At 40.2% G+C, this 16,551-nt stretch overlaps 1 protein-coding gene across 11 annotated transcripts in view; it reads left to right on the plus strand.

Annotated features, from left to right (window-relative positions):
• Positions 1 to 16,551, plus strand: part of ATP11C (ATPase phospholipid transporting 11C (ATP11C blood group)) — a 172,948-nt gene that overhangs the window by 111,533 nt on the left and 44,864 nt on the right. For all 11 annotated transcript variants that reach the window (XM_081808177.1, XM_081808173.1, XM_081808171.1 and 8 more), the window contains 8 exons: positions 2,722 to 2,883; positions 3,566 to 3,717; positions 4,924 to 4,995; positions 7,305 to 7,378; positions 9,301 to 9,404; positions 9,823 to 10,004; positions 11,218 to 11,481; positions 14,899 to 15,073. In XM_081808177.1, coding sequence (XP_081664303.1) covers positions 2,722 to 2,883; positions 3,566 to 3,717; positions 4,924 to 4,995; positions 7,305 to 7,378; positions 9,301 to 9,404; positions 9,823 to 10,004; positions 11,218 to 11,481; positions 14,899 to 15,073 — 1,185 coding nt within the window. The remainder of the gene's footprint in view (positions 1 to 2,721; positions 2,884 to 3,565; positions 3,718 to 4,923; positions 4,996 to 7,304; positions 7,379 to 9,300; positions 9,405 to 9,822; positions 10,005 to 11,217; positions 11,482 to 14,898; positions 15,074 to 16,551) is intronic.

The raw sequence follows: 16,551 nt of genomic DNA on the forward strand, positions 1-16,551 counted from the left end.
CTCTGATTCCAATAATCCAATCCCACCATTAATGTATTGAACTTACACTATATAGCAAGAATATGTTGGTGGTACTGAGGTTACTATTACAAAGTAAACAAGAAACCCTCAAGTTGTTCACCATTCAGTTAGGGAAACACAAATATTGTACCTAACTATAGCAATGTGATCATAATTGGTTAGAAAAATAGGGCATGTGAGATGGTGGAAAGAGTCCAGTACTGTGTGATTTTGGTCAAGTCAACAGCAATGACTATCTGCATCTATATGATACCTTATAATTTATAAACATTTATTATTATACTTTATTTTCCATTCTTTACAGCCTTGTGCAGCAGGCTTGGTTATTTAAGGTTAATATTTAAAGTTTACAGAGATGAGAATTTTCCAAGGTCACAAAGTTAATAGGTGGTGAAGCCAAGACACCAGTCCAAATGTTCCATTAGGTTGAACGATATGAAAACTTTTGACCAAAATAGGCATTTCCATGCCTTCATGAACCTTTAGTTCAGGGCTCTTTCCACCCTAGAACAGCTGTCTCACTTTAGGCTTTACATCCATAAGATGATGAGTTTGAGCTTGCTGATAGAGAAGTGCCTTTCCAGCAGGCTCAAACCCACCACTAGAGAGGAAGAGGCTATTGAGAGTCGGTCAAGCAGCAGCCTCTCGCTCTTATTAGTCCTCTTTCTCGTCTAAATATGAGAATACTTTTTAGTAACAGCTGATCCTCTCCTCCCCCTTTGCCGAGTATAGGGCACATATTAGAGCAGTAGTTCTCACAGTACAATCCTTGGACCAGCAGCATCAGCATCACTTAGGAACTTAATTAGAAATGCCTATTACCTAGCCCTGCCACAGAGCTGCTGAATCAGAAACTGGGGAATAGAGGCCAGCGATCTGAGTTTTAACAAGCCCTCCAAGTGAGTGTGATGCACGCTATGATTTGGTAATTACTGTGTTAGGGTATAATTTGTTGGCCTATACCTGTGAGAGTAATTGTATGCAGATCCATACTGCACAAAACATTATATGTAGGGAAACAATTGCACGATATATTTTTTAAACTATCACCTTTAACACTTATAAAAGATTTCTAAATGGGTTAATGCTCATCCAAGTGTAGGAGGTGCAGTAACCCAGGAGAACCTTCAGGGGAAAAGGACGGTAAATTAATTTTGATCAGAAAAAAAGTCCCAGAGAGTTTTGTTTGAACTGGAAAAATCTAGATGATACAGGAATAATACCACTTGGATTAATTTAAAGAGAGAATTCAAACTTGGCTGGCTAACAGAGCAAAAAAAGGAAGATTGAAATGCTATATTTGTGTCAGTGCTTGCTACCGTGAAAAGCTTTGAAAAATAATTAGAAAGCAACTACTGCTGGAGTTCATCTCTTTCTCCCTTACATAATGAAAACCTTCATCTTGTGCTTATGCTTGTTCCTGTCAGCCCATAATTTTAACTATTTAAGCGTAAATTGCCAAAAAGGAAGATAAAATTGTGGGTTTCCAAAAGCCAGATGTTATAAATAGAAGAGATAAAAACTGAGATAAAATGGAAATGCTCAAAATGGTTTATTTTGCATGGTTACTTTTTCCATTATTTATGAAAGAATGCTTGTATTATACTTTTTTTGCTTACATTATACTTTAACCTATTATTATAAACCCCGTTTTTTTTTTAACTTGGAAACTTTTTTCAGGAGTATCTAAAAATATACACAGTATGTGGAAAGAAACTTCAGTTATGTTTTTGAACATTAAAGACTTACTGTGTCTCCTAATTAAGTAACTGTTGATACTATTATTTTCCCTGACCATCCATACTCTGTGATTCTATCTGCAGTATATAACACAGTGCATTTTACTTCAACCCAGTATATTCATGGAAAATTTTACTTTTCAAGGAAAAGTTTTGTTACATCCTAGTTAATTTTAGTTCCTGTCAAACAAATATTTTTTCTGTGTGTGTGTGTGTGTGTGTGTGTGTAATAAGTGGTCAGTATATTCTTATTTCCCACTTGGAAAATTGACTTTTATTTTAGAACTTCTTTACATCAAAATAGATAAGTAATAAACTGTAAGTTTCTTAGTTTGATAAAATAGCCACATTTATCTTTACGATTTATCTTCTGTATTTGAGTGCGTCTACCTTGGACATGTGATACTATTTCACTGCCTTTAAAAATACTTGTTCTTGGGGCACCTAGGTGACTCAGTCAGTTAAGCGGCCACCTTTGGCTCAGGTTATGATCCCAGGATCCTGGGATTGGGTCCTGCATCAGGCTTCCTGCTCAGTGAGGAACCTGCTTCTCCCTCTGCCTGCCGCTCCCCCTGCTTGTGCTCGCTCGCTCGCTCTCTCTCCCTCCCTCCCTCCCCCTCTCTGTCAAATAAATCTTTAAAAAAGAAATACTTATTCAGGGGCGTCTGGCTAGCTCAGTCAGTGGAGCATGCAACTCTTGAATTTGGGATTGTGAGTTTGAACCCCACATGTGGTATGGAGTTTACTTAAAATAAAAACTTTTTTTTTAATTTAAAAAAATATTCTTATTCATTTCCCACTCGTTTCATAATATTGCTTTTGTAATTACCTGACATTTGACAAGAAGTCTTAGAAACAGTGATTTGCTATGGATATGAAAAGAGCCCTGCCTTACAGCTTAACAAAACATTAATCACACTAAAGAAGGTAAAACTGCATCTGTTTGTGTCCTTGTTTTTAGGTGGATTATATATTTACAGACAAGACTGGAACACTCACTGAAAATAGCATGGAATTCATTGAGTGCTGCATCGATGGGCACAAGTATAAAGGTGCAGCTCAGGAGACTGATGGACTCTCTCAAACTGATGGACCCTTAACGTATTTTGACAAAGCAGATAAGGTGGCATTTTCTGAATTACCATTTTACCTTGAGAAATCAATGTATGTGTGCATGTGTTAACTTTGTGTAGTAGAAATGAAGACTGAGTACATGACACCAACTTTGGAATAACCATTTGCTCTTTTGACTTCAACTTTCTCATTTCACTAACACCTCTGGAAATTGTTAACAAGTAGAATTTATAAATAGGATTGTGGAAAATGGCTTTTGGGCAAAAATTTCACTTTCCTGGCTGTATGATCATAATTCTTTATGCTTTGTCTTTAAAAATATGAGCTGCTTCAAGAATGAAGTCTTTTCAAATCATTCAAGTCCCAGGAGCATCTAGACATTAAATGGGCCCAAGTCTCCCTGCACCTGAGCTATTGCCAGATTGTGAATTGGATACTGAATGAACTCTTTTAGGCCATAAAGAATTCACTGATTTAGTATTAGGTGGCACCACAGTAGCCTGAATGAGTTAACACAGCCTCTAGGGTATTTTAGCTGAGAACCAGGGATGCTGTTAGGTACAAGGGAGGATATATAGCTCATTTGAGTATTAGGGATTTAGAAATTTCTGCTACTCAGTTTGCTGGAGGTTACAACATTTTCTCGCATTAATACCCTTTCTCTGTTCACTGACTACCAGGTGATCAAGGGGAAAATATAATAGAGTCATTTTTCTGTTACTGTTCAACAGAACCGAGAAGAGCTCTTTCTGCGTGCCTTGTGTTTATGTCATACTGTAGAAATTAAAACAAATGATGCTGTTGATGGACCTACAGAATCAGCTGAATTAACTTACATGTCCTCTTCACCAGATGAAATAGCTTTGGTGAAAGGAGCTAAAAAGTAAGCACTTCTGTTATGCTGGATGAATAATAAATTCTAGAGATCTGCTGTACAGCATTGTACCCATAGTTAACAACACAGTGTTTTGCACTTCAAAATTTGTTAAGAGGGTAGATCTCATGTTAAGTGTTCTTTACCACAAGCAACAGAACACCAGTGGGACACAAGGAAGCTTTGAGAGGTGTTGGATAGGTCTCTTACCTTGTTTGTGGTAATGATCTCACGGGTGTTTGAACGTGTCCAAACTTCTCAAATTGGACACATTAAATATGTATAGTTCTTTGTGTATCAGTCATACCTTAGTAAGGCTGTTTTAAAAACCCTGAGATGAGTTGTAGAGAAATACATTAGCATTTTTGAAGGGTAAAAAAAAAAAAGTAAGCACTTCTTGTACTTCTCCTGAGAAAGTGAAATCACAGGAGGACTGGAGTTGTTTTTTCTCTGTTTGCTTCAATAACCTTGTCTTATAAATATTCTTTAATAAAAAGCCGAACTGCTTTATTTGAAAGTTTGTGAAAAATTCCCCAAACCTAGCCAATTAAGACCAATAAGAAAATAGCAATGCATAGATGTAACTTGCATTAGTATTTATGCATACCAACCAGAAGTCCAAATGTTCATATTCTGCAAATTCTATAACAATGGCCAATTTTTGTACAACATATGTTATTTCTGAAGTGCTGTTAGCAATTTTGGCGTCACTTTTTTTTTTTTTGAGATTTTATTTATTTATTTTGACAGACAGCGAGAGGGAACACAAGCAAGGGGAGTGGGAGAGGGAGAAGCAGGCTTCCCGCCGAGCAGGGAGCCTGATGTGGGGCTCGATCCCAGGACCCTGGGATCACGACCTGAGCTGAAGGCACCCGCTTAACGACTGAGCCACCCAGACACCCCTTGACATCACTTTGTAACTGACAGTCCTGTTTTACCCTTGAGGCCTGAGATGATTAAGTGGGTTAAAAGGTCACCCAATGTGTTTGCTATAGAATTGGAATTACAAATTGCCTCTTGATTACAAGTCGTGACTGGGCTTTGACTTCCTCTTTCCTGTCATCTCAGCCAGTAAAGGGAAGTATAGTTATAGACTGATTTTTTTTTTCCACACAAAAGAGAAGAAAACAATAAACAAGTATGAGTAACCCCAGTGCAAGGGAAAATTAATCATTCTTTAGAGATACACAGAGGTGTTTTTGTTGCTTTTGACAGGTATGGGTTCACATTTGTAGGAATTCGGAATGGCCATATGAGAGTAGAGAACCAAAGAAAAGAAATAGAAGAGTAAGTAGCACTGTGTGTTTGATGTTTATCACGTCTTAACCCCACAGTTAACCTTGGGTGGATTTAGGAAGGGCAACAAAGGAAACTTATTACATCCATAAATGTGTAAGACTGTGCTTTCCCACTTGGAGTTTTATGTAAATATAGTTGGAGTAGAAGATATTTTTCATAGAGGGGTAGAAACTGGGACTTGACATGGAAATTATTCCTATTTGGTTCACATATGGGTCCAATAGCCCCAGTGAGAATCTGCCTGGACTTTCTTTCTGAAACATGGATGCCAATTTTAGGTCTCCAGCACACATTGCAAGAAAAATCCATGAACTTGCATGAAACCTTCTGCTGTCTAGAACCCAGCCAGTCACTCTGGGATTGCAAGCTCAGCCAGTCATGGCAGCTTTGGTGTCAGAAGCTTTGTCTTGTTCTCTGTGCTCAAGTGTGAGCCCCAGGGCAAGTACCCTGATGCAGCAGTGTTTTGGGGTTTTTTGGGTTTTTTTTTTTCTACAGAGATCCCAATGAACAAAACCACCTTGGCTTAATAGCAGGTTTTAATTAGGTTCTGTGATTAATTTGAATTCCTTCATCTGAACTTGAAATGTAATTATCTGACTTCTACTCTGGCCCCTACCATCTCATGAGACCCATCTCAGAAACCTGTAATATGTGTAGATGTGTTTGGGGAATGTACCCCTTTGGGAAGTGATGCTTAAAAGCCAGGCGAAGGCTCTTTGGCCTGCTAGGAGCCCGGATCATTATTAGAGTCCAGATTCTAGCCGGTTCACAACAGTGCCCCCATCTGGTCAACACCAAATGATATGCTACATGTAGATCTCTTACTCATACACAAAACCCAGAACTGGTGACCTGCTACACGTAGATCTCTTACTCATACACACATCCCAGAAGTGGTGACCTGCTCACTCCCATCACAAACAGGCTTCATAGTAAATATTCTTAGGTCAAATATGTGCGTCCAAGTTGCTCATTTTCAGAAAATATTTCCCCATGTTTTTGTAATAATTAACTCTTATTTTTACTCTTCTGCATTCTTTCATCTGATTTATTAGCTTAGTACAAATCTGATCATATCATTCCACTGTTTCAACCCTTCAGTAAATTCCTGTTGCTCTTAGGATAAAATTCCAGATCTCTGAAATGGACTACAATGTTCTCAGCTCCCAGCCCTTGTTTACCCCTCTTGCTGTGCTGCTATCGACTAGATTTCAAGCTTTAGTGAACTATTTTTTTTAAAGATTTTATTTATTTATTTGACAGAGAGAGACACAGCGAGAGAGGGAACGCAAGCAGGGGGAGTGAGAGAGGGAGAAGCAGGCTTCCCGCAGAGCAGGGAGCTTGATGGGGGGCTCGATCCCAGGACCCTGGGGCCATGACCTGAGCCGAAGGCAGACGCTTAACAACTGAGCCACCCAGGCGCCCCTAGTGAATTATTTTTGCACATGCCTTTTTCTCTACTCACAATGCCATGACACCCTTTATATTCATCATGTCATTCCTGCAGAACACAGCCCCAGACACTACCTCTTCCAGGAAGCCTTCCTTCAGATATCTTCCTTCTGTGCTTTCATATCTGCCCAGTGAGTTCCTTTATTACAGTGTATGGCAGATTTGAGAGTTAGTCATCTCATTACCCTCCACTTCCCTTAATCACACGATGAGCCTCTTGAGGGAAGAAACTCAGGCAGATTCATGTCTATTTTCCAGTACCTAGCATTGTGCTCAACACATAGTAAGCACCCCATTGATGATTAAAATAATTGGCAGGGTGGGACTATTTCTAGACCCCTCCAGAAATGGCATGGCTGGGCAGCTCTTTGTCTATGTAGTCACTCTCCCCTTCCCATTTGCAGTAATCTAATGCGAGGATATAGATAGCCCTTAAGCAACACTGGCATCCTCTGACACCACATTCTAAGTGCAGAAAAATTTCAGAGTCCCAACGGAAAGTGCCAGTCGTGCACTCAGCCAGCAACCCTTACCAAAAGGGGAGAATTCTTTTTTTTTAAAGATTTTATTTATTTATTTGAGACAGAGAGAATGAGAGAGAGAGAGCACATGAGAGGGGGGAGGGTCAGAGGGAGAAGCAGGCTCCCTGCCGAGCAGGGAGCCCGATGCGGGACTCGATCCAGGGACTCCAGGATCATGACCTGAGCCGAAAGCAGTCGCTCAACCAACTGAGCCACCCAGGCGCCCCCAAAAGGGGAGAATTCTATTCAGGATGTTTCTGTGGCGGTTTGTTTTTCCCAGTGTGGTCTAGGTATTTTCTTTTTCTCATTTTTCTCCTCATAAAGGTATGAACTTCTTCACACCTTAAACTTTGATTCTGTCCGTCGTCGTATGAGTGTCATTGTGAAGACTCAAGCAGGTATACTTTTTATAATTTTTTTTAAAAATATTTTATTTATTTATTTGCGAGAGGGAGAATGAGAGAGAGCACACAAGAGGGGGGAGGGTCAGAGGGAGAAGCAGACTCCCTGCCGAGCAGGGAGCCCGATGCGGGACTCAATCCCGGGACTCCAGGATCATGACCTGAGCCGAAGGCAGTCGCTTAACCAACTGAGCCACCCAGGTGCCCGCAGGTATACTTTTTAAAAACTTGACTTTTTCTCTTTTTCTTCTCTTCTCTTTCTCTTCTTTTTCCATTTGTAGATTTGTATGTTGATCAGTTATTTTAAGAAAGGAAAATATCTCATGTAGTAATAGATGACTACCTAAAGTCATGCAAAGCAGTAACTTCTGTGTATGCCTTAAGGTATTTATATAAGCACGTATGTTCGGTTTGCCAAATTGTCAGTGGATAGTATATGCATTTTCTTGGAAACTGAACTCTTCAGTCCTGAGTGTCCAAACAGAAACTGAAAGGGTGACTTTTTTATAGTTCATGGTACTGGCCAATCACCAGTAATGTCTACATGTGGCAGCCCAGTACAGTTGGGTGGTTTGAGATTAACTAGCAGTAGAATTCTTGAGTGTAGAGAGTCACTGGCTCTCCCTGCCTGACCTTCCTAATTCTCCGCTGCTTTTTACTTCCAGGTAGCAGGCAGACTAAGGGCCAGACTTCTGGGAAAGGGTATGGTGGCTTTACTCTAGCATGCTGGGCTCTTTGTTTGACAGAGTAAGGAAGCTTGCCCTTTGCTTCAGAAGCAGTACCATCATCCCAGGGTTCCCCCATGTCCTTCGGAGGAGCCATGGTAGCTGAGATACCTTCTGCTCGGATTGAGCAAGAGCCATGGGGGAGCACTCCTGCCTTATATGCAGGCTCCCAGATACGCCTCTGTGTGTGTGTGTGTGTGTGTGTAAGAGAGAGAGAGAGACTGTGACTGTCTCTAGGTGGTTTTTCAAATTTTCCTTGGTTTATATCCTAGTAATTTACCTTTTATTAAATCTATCCCAAATTCCTTAGTGTGAGAATGGGAAGATACAGACAGACCCTTGAGGGAACATTTCCCACTTTATTCATACTTTGTGATGTGACTGCCAGGTCATGAAATTGATTTCATTATGTGAAGGCCGAATTTGTTTTGTGACTTTTAAACACTGGATGTGTGAGAGAAAATTAAAAAAGAAAACCACTTAACATCTGAAATACTTGGTGTTCTACTCAAATGGTGTGACATCTGGGGAAGTGGTCTGCTGAGGGCCTTGACCTCAGAGCTACACTTCTTTTTAACTTCTTGAACTCAGCATTTTGCTTTATAAGGGTGAAGTGTCTTTCTTAATGCTCAACGGTGACTACTTTGCCGGATGCACGGACTGATATAAGGCCATACTTAGACTAGCATTCTACAGTGCTATTTTCAAGTTTCCAGTACAAACTACCAAGCCACTGTTTTTTAAAGTAACCTCTGTAGTTCATTCAAAATGGTTTTATTTGCATGTGGGTTTGGTCCTTGACATCAGTAGATGCCATGTATGCACTTTAGAACATGCTTGACAACGTTTTCAAAGAGAATTCAGAAGGAGCTCTTTGACATAAGGACAGTCTCCCATGATCCCTGAAAGGAAGTATGTCTTTTTTTTTTTTTTTAAAGGAAGTACATCTTAACAGAGGTACTTGTTGTACACTCCTGAGTTATTTGTGTCCATCTTGGTCTTAAGAGGTAGTGGGCATTGTCCTATGAGAGGAAAGGTCAAGATGTCTCATTCCATTTGGGGGAGCATTGCCAGGCAGGCTCAGGATCCACAGTAGCTGAGTGGGAGAGGCCACCTTAATGGTTACCTGTTATTAAAATCCCAATACCGGTCTTAAAATTCTAGGTTGAGAACTTGGTTTTTTATTTATTTTAGGAGACATACTTCTCTTTTGTAAAGGAGCAGACTCAGCAGTCTTCCCCAGGGTGCAAAATCATGAAATTGAGTTAACTAAAGCCCATGTGGAACGTAATGCAATGGTGAGCCTACATCTCTCTAGAAATGCTAAAGATGACTATTTGATGGGATCGCTATTTAAATGTTTGAATGAATTTTAGCTTATTTTTTATTGTCTATTTTTATATTTGGGGATTTAGTAATATTATTTTCCTTATTTTAATGTAAAACAGTATCCTGGAGCAAGTTTCTGTTCAGAATTGGTAGATTTGAAGACTTTGCAAGAATCTTTGGTTTATGTTCTGCTTTTTTTTTTTCTCTAAGAGCTATTATTATTTTGCTATTCCGAACCTAATTGAATGTTACCCTTTTAGTTGCAGTCTGTTAGTGTTTTTTTTTCTAACTAACATATCAGAATTTCTTTTGTGCAGTGAAACGATGTGGGATTTTTTTTTTTTTTCAATTATTTGGATAACTAGAGATCTCCTACTTTTTTCCTAGGACGGGTATCGGACACTTTGTGTAGCCTTCAAAGAAATTGCTCCAGATGATTATGAAAGAATTAACAGACAGCTCATCGAGGCAAAAATGGCCTTACAAGACAGAGAAGAAAAAATGGAAAAGGTTTTTGATGATATTGAGACAAACATGAATTTAATTGGAGCCACTGCAGTGGAAGACAAGTAATTACAAAATGATATTCTTGTCATTTTAATGACCAGGCATTTAGGGTGGTATCTGTTCAGATTGGTAATTTATTCTCAAATTTTGAAATCTTCTATTCAGATCTGTTGATAGACCAGACTTTGAACTGTTCGTGGGAATGATTTTGTTTTAAATATTTGTGGCTTAGAAGAACAAATCTGTCATCGCTAAGATATTTTGAATGTTTACAAAGCCATCCATTTATTTATGCAGATATTTATGAAATAGTCTTGTGATGTATTGAGAGCTTTGTGCTAGACATCGTTTGCACTGGTGCCTGATAGAAGTGAAGTGGTAAGATTTTGACAGACAGAAATGAGCAGAAAGGAAATTCGGGTTAGAGCAGACAACATGAGAGCTCATTCTAACCTGGTTCAACAGGCTAGAGCATGTTTTTGCATACTGTCAAATAATTTGCTTTAACTCTCCAGGCTGAGCTCTACTAGACAGGATTGTAGGGCTTCAGCATTGATCTGCCTGAAAGAATAGGTTTTACACTCTTAATATTTTAGGAGTTTTTAAGAAATTACAAATGCAAATTTTGAGACTTAACCAAAAAAAAGTTACAAACATACATACATATATATATTCAGTCACATCGGAAGGTTTTGAAATTTCAATGGGATTCATTTAGTCTATTTCTTTCTTACTCTCTGACCAAAGGGAACTCAAAGAAAGTATTCTTCTCTGCCTTTCGGATTTATGCTTAAATTCTCACTCGGGATGGTTGGCTTTCCTACTCTCAAAGCTCCTCAGCAATGGGGATTCACTAATTTCCCTCGATATCTCACTGGAATGTGTTTGGCCCTTTCCGTTTTGAACCATGTTAAGTATTTGTATGGTGAGATATAAAATTTAATGAAATACAGTAAAGTGACAGTGCATGTTTGGTGAGTTTATGAACATTTTAACTAAGAGGGATGATTCTCCATTATGCCATTGGATACCATTTACCTAAAGAGATGTCGTTGGCTTTTCCAAACCTCACTGCTTGCAATTCATTTTAGTAAGTAAAACCATGCCAGAGATAACAGTCCCAGAAGGAGTAGAGGGTATATAAGAAAACCAACTGATAACATGTCAGGACTCCAGCATTGCTGTGAATTGTAAAAATACTCTGTTTTGCAAGCCTTCTTACAGAATCTCTGTCAGGAATTTTTGAGGATAACAAGGTTTCCTTTGTGTTCCCAGGCTGCAAGATCAAGCAGCTGAGACCATTGAAGCTCTGCATGCAGCAGGTCTGAAAGTCTGGGTGCTTACTGGGGACAAGATGGAGACAGCCAAATCCACCTGCTATGCGTGCCGCCTCTTCCAAACCAGCACTGAGCTCTTGGAACTGACTACAAAAACCATCGAAGAAAGTGAAAGGAAAGAAGATCGATTACATGAATTGTTGATAGAATATCGTAAGAAGTTGCTGCATGATTTTCCTAGAAGTAGTAGAAGCCTTAAAAAGTAAGAAAGTGCATCAGTTTCTTATACTTAGGCATGAGTATAAATGTAAATCACAGCTATTTATGCAGAAGGCTCTGTTTTCTATGATTTATCGTTGTCTGCAGGTGTTTTATCCTTATAAGTTAAAACCTTCCCTGAGGACTTGGCCAATGGCTCATTTGAGGTTATTTGGCACTTTCCACCTCTCTTTTAATTTAAAAGAAAATCCTGTATTTCTCCAGGTTTAGAAAAGTAGTTCAATTTCTTCATGTTTAGGGTGTGGGTATTTAGCACTGAAGCTCTGGCCTGGTCCATGTCAAGAAAAAAAAAAAATGCTCCTTTTTTTGTGATCTCTTAAATTGAATGTAAAGAAATTGATCTCTATAACACTTTGCCTGTAATTTGAGGTCCTAGAGCCATTTTCTCTTTGGATTTTCATGGCCCAGAACTCCGAAGGGAACCAAATACTTGTTAATAACATGGCCATTTCGACTCTGCTTCCAACTAGTTGCTTAGGAACAACTTATAGAACTTAAGCGTCTCAAGGAAAGCCACTGATGCATAATAATTCCGTGCCCAGAAATCATTGACCAAGGCTTAGCCTTGTCTAAACCAGTTGCTGGAATTTACTATGGCCATCAGCAAATCGACTGCCTCTTCTGGAATGCCACAGGATAGGCCCGCACTAAATCCAAAGACCTCCTGGATGATATTAGCTTGCATTTCTTGAGCATACACTTTGTTTCGGGAACCATATTTAGCACTTCATGTAATTATTCTCACTAAGTCTTCATCACAACCTAGTAAGGCTCTCTTATTTTCTTCACTTTACAGATAGAGTAAGGCTCAGAGAGATGCAGTAACTTGAATTCAAGATCACATAGCTAATAAGGGGTAGAACAAGTCTGTCCATTTCCAGAGCCCATGCTTTTAACAACTGTGTTCTCTCGGGATTTTTACTTGCCTATTTATCTTAATCTGTTCCGACTAACATAACAAAATAACCATAGACTGGGCAGCTGAAACAGTAGAAACTTATTTCTCATATTTCTGGGGTCGAGTTCCGGTGAGGTCCCTCTTCCTGGCTTATAGAAAGCTACCTTCTCACTGCGTCTTTCCATGGCTCAGAGAGATGCTGTTCTGGTGTCTCTTCTTATAAGGGCACAATCTCATCATAAGGGCTCCACCCTCATGACTTCACTTAGACCTAGTCATCTCCCAAAGGCCCCATCTCCAGATACCATCACATCGGGGGTTAGAGCTTCAACATAGGATTTGGGAAGGGGGGAGGGCATGGGACACAGTTCAGTCCACAGCACCATTCAGCGGCTCTGGGGTACTTTTGTAAAGGCCAGGGCTTCTGAAAAACTGAACTCACCATCTCAGAACATTCCCTCTTGTGGTTCATCTGTTTGGAGTTGGGCCCAGACTTCCCTCAAGTTCTATAAGTAAGCATCAGACCCAGAATCCCTTTTGTCAGCTTCTGCTTCATGTCAGCCACCGAGCCTTATTCAGGTTTCTATTCTCCCCACTAGTGCTGCACTTCAAATTCCTAGCAACTCATGCCTTGAATCCCTTAAGTCCTTCTGCCAGGGAAGCGGTTTCCATTACACACAGAATGAGGTCGCAGCAAAGGCCTCAAGTGACCATTGCACCTTGCTTTCCTAGCACACCTCCGCATACTACTCTCCCCTCGCCTCATTCTGCCCTGTCTTTCAGTTCCACTGGTCTTTCCTGGGTGTGTTTATTGTCCCAACCTCTGGATATTAGCCATTTAGTATCTCGTTTGTTTGCGTATATTCTCTCATGTATATTTCTGTCACCTCAAGGAGGTTTCTCTGTTCTCCCAGGGAAGATGAGTTAATGATTCTTCCCATTCTTCTTTTATGTCCTACTTAAGAGTTGATGCTTATAAATATTGCTTGATTTGTTATTGAGCCACTGTTCTCTGCACATTAAGTCAGCTCTGTGAGTAGAGGAGCAAAGGAGAACACATGATTGATATCTCTTTAATTAGTGAATAAAACATGCCTCTAAAATTATGAAGCAGAATATGGACAAGTACAAAATACCATAGTGTCAGTATACACCAAGGGAATATGGAATAAAGGAATGAGGAAGCATATTAGGCTCTCAGGACTCAAACGTTTGGGCCATAGAGTAGCAGCTCCATTATCACTAGAAGCTTGTCAGAAATGCATAATCTCCTGTCCCACCGAAAACCTAGTGAGTCAGAATCTACACTTGAACAAAATTCTTGGGAATTTTAACAAGACTCCCTTCAACATTAAGCTTCAGGAAGCCTAAAATTAGACAAATGAATCGATAATGATGAGATCATGTTCAAATGGCACCCAAGATTCCCTGAACAAAAATTGATTAATCACTGTTTTTTTCTTAATTACAAAAAAATGAAATGTTAATTGGTAGAATTTTCTCAGTTGTAAGTTTTCCCCCGTATGTTTTTTTAAAAGATTTATTTATTTATTCTAGAGACAGAGAGAGGGCGTGCATGCTGGGGGTGGGGGTGGGGTTGGAGAGGGAGAGCGGAGCCCAACATGGGGTTTCATCTCCCGACCCTGAGATCATGACCTGAGCCGAAACCAAGAGTCAGTCGCTTGACCAACTGTGCCACCCAGGAGCCCCTCCCATGTGTTTTTCTTAAGTACTTGTACCTGTTATATTTGTCTCTCTTGGAACGTAATATCTCTTAGTCGTCCTGGCTATGCATGAGAATCACCTACAGAGCTTTCTGAAACATAAACCTATAAATAACCAAGCACTGCCCAAGATACTCTGATTTAATTTGTCTGGGAATAGACCTCAGGCGTGGGCAATTTTTTAAAGCTGCCCAGATGATTCTAATGGGAAGGCTATGGTTGAGAACCACTAATCCAGTATAAAATGATACTGATTTAAGGAACATACATCATTATTGTATGGTAGTTTTTAATGAACACTGTGTCTTTTAGGCTCTCCATCATTTTTGAGAAGCCAGGTCTATTGACAGGCTTTGTCATTCAGGAAAAGGGCTTCTGTGATTTGTATGCCCAAAGCCATTTTGCCTTCTTCCCCTCTATTATTAAGAAGTTTTGAGATTGATTATTTGTCTTCATATCAGAGTTTGACTGACTGACTGTAATTTCCACAATTCCCCTTGAGTTTCTTTCACAGAGACCAGCTGCTAAATGCCCATTATTTTTAAATACCTTTTAGAATTTAGAATCTATATGGGCAGCTCGAGTCTCAAAGATGTCATGGAAAAATCTCTGTTGTGCCATCATTAGAGACAGTTGCTTCTCTGCAGTTTATAGGTTCGGGAACCAGATTGATGATGACTCTTACGCGGGACCCTCCTCTTTGTGGTTTTAAAAACAATTAGTTTTCAAAACAGAAAGATATAGGAGATTCAGTTATAGCGTTGTTTTTCTTTTCCAGAGCATGGACAGAACATCAAGAATATGGATTAATCATCGATGGCTCCACATTGTCACTCATACTAAATTCTAGTCAAGACTCCAGTTCTAACAATTACAAAAGCATTTTCTTGCAGATATGTATGAAGTGCACCGCAGTGCTCTGCTGTCGGATGGCACCTTTACAGAAAGCCCAGGTAACTGGATATTAGTTAATGTTCCGTTCCGGGGATTTCTATACACATATGTGCAGATGTTCACTTCACTTTTGTTTCTTCAAAGAGCCCTTTTTACCTTATTACATCTTCCCACGCTGCTGCTTCTTCGCAGTCAAATTCAGAGTTCTGCCCACCCATGTGAATGACCCCATGCTTCTTGTCCCCTCAAGCTGGCTGTCCAGTTCCTTGCCTTCCAAGCTTCTCTAATGAGTGCTTGGTGCGTGCTGCATCCATCGCACTGCTCCTTGCTCCCCTGTGACATTAGCCCCGTGTGTTCTGTCTTCTCGTCATGGCGTCACATCCGTTGGATCGCCTAGAGAAGAGCAGTGACCTCCTTGCCGAATCCATTGCGCTGTCTTTTGTTCTCCTCGTTTCTCTGCCGCAGTCAGTCATAGCCTCTTTAAAACTTTCCTCCCTGAGTTTCTGTCTGTAGTCCACAATCTTGCCTTTTTTTTTTTTTTTTTGTCCTACTTGGCAACCTAGTGTCTTTTTATTTTGTGTCATCCTCTCACTTCTCACTAATTATCATTTTTCTCTGGGGCTAAGTCTTCCTTCTGCTTTTCACTTATAGCCTGTCTCTCTAAACACGAATTTCTGTGACTCTCATTGATAGTCTCTGGTACTGACTTTCCCTTTACGTGAAACCTCGTATTTCTAGCTGCCTGCTAGACAGCTGTATGTGGAATCCCCGCTGTCATATTAAATTCTAGTGTCCAAGACAGATCTTGTCATTTTCTCCTTCAGACCAGTTTGTTTTCTCCCTTGTCTTCATTAGTCTTGTCACCAGCGCCACATTTTTTTTTGCTCCCTAAGTCACCAAATGACCTTTGACCCTTCTCTTCTTCTGCACTCTATGTAGTCACGGTGCCCCGTTGATCCTACCTTTTGTCATAGGTCTCATTTGGGTGCCGTCTTTTTAAACCTTTCACTTCCATCCCAGTCCAAGCGCTATGACTTCACACACAGACTCTGTGATTTAGCTTCCTCGTCAGTCTCCTGGCTTTCACCCATCCCCCTTCAATCTCTTGTCATGCTCCCAAATTAATCTTGTTAAAACACCACTTCTTCCATTATATATTCTTACTCAGATACTTTCATAGTTTCCTAGTCCCTGAGGATGACGGGCATTCTGGCATTCTGGCACTCTGGCATTCAGGCTCATCCCTGTTGGCCCTTGTCGTGTCTCTACGTGCTCTGTGTCCACTGTCACTCTGTGTCCAGCCTGAATCCTCCACTCCTGTTGGTTGGTGCTCCCTTTCCTCCAAAGCTTTCCTCACCTGGAATTCTCTCTGAATTCCTCTTGGCCTAACAGAACTTTTACTCATACTTAAACCCAATTCAAGAGCCACCTCCCATAGGCTGTTTTTTCCAGCTCCTCCAGCTCGAGTTGATCTGCTTCACCTTGCTTGCTTTTTTGCCCTTAGTACAGTTAACAAACCTTTTCACTTCTGTATACA

The sequence above is a fragment of the Leptonychotes weddellii genome, chromosome X, assembly GCF_054177405.1.
Source record: "Leptonychotes weddellii isolate Sample4059 chromosome X, ASM5417740v2, whole genome shotgun sequence".
Classification (NCBI taxonomy): domain Eukaryota; kingdom Metazoa; phylum Chordata; class Mammalia; order Carnivora; family Phocidae; genus Leptonychotes; species Leptonychotes weddellii.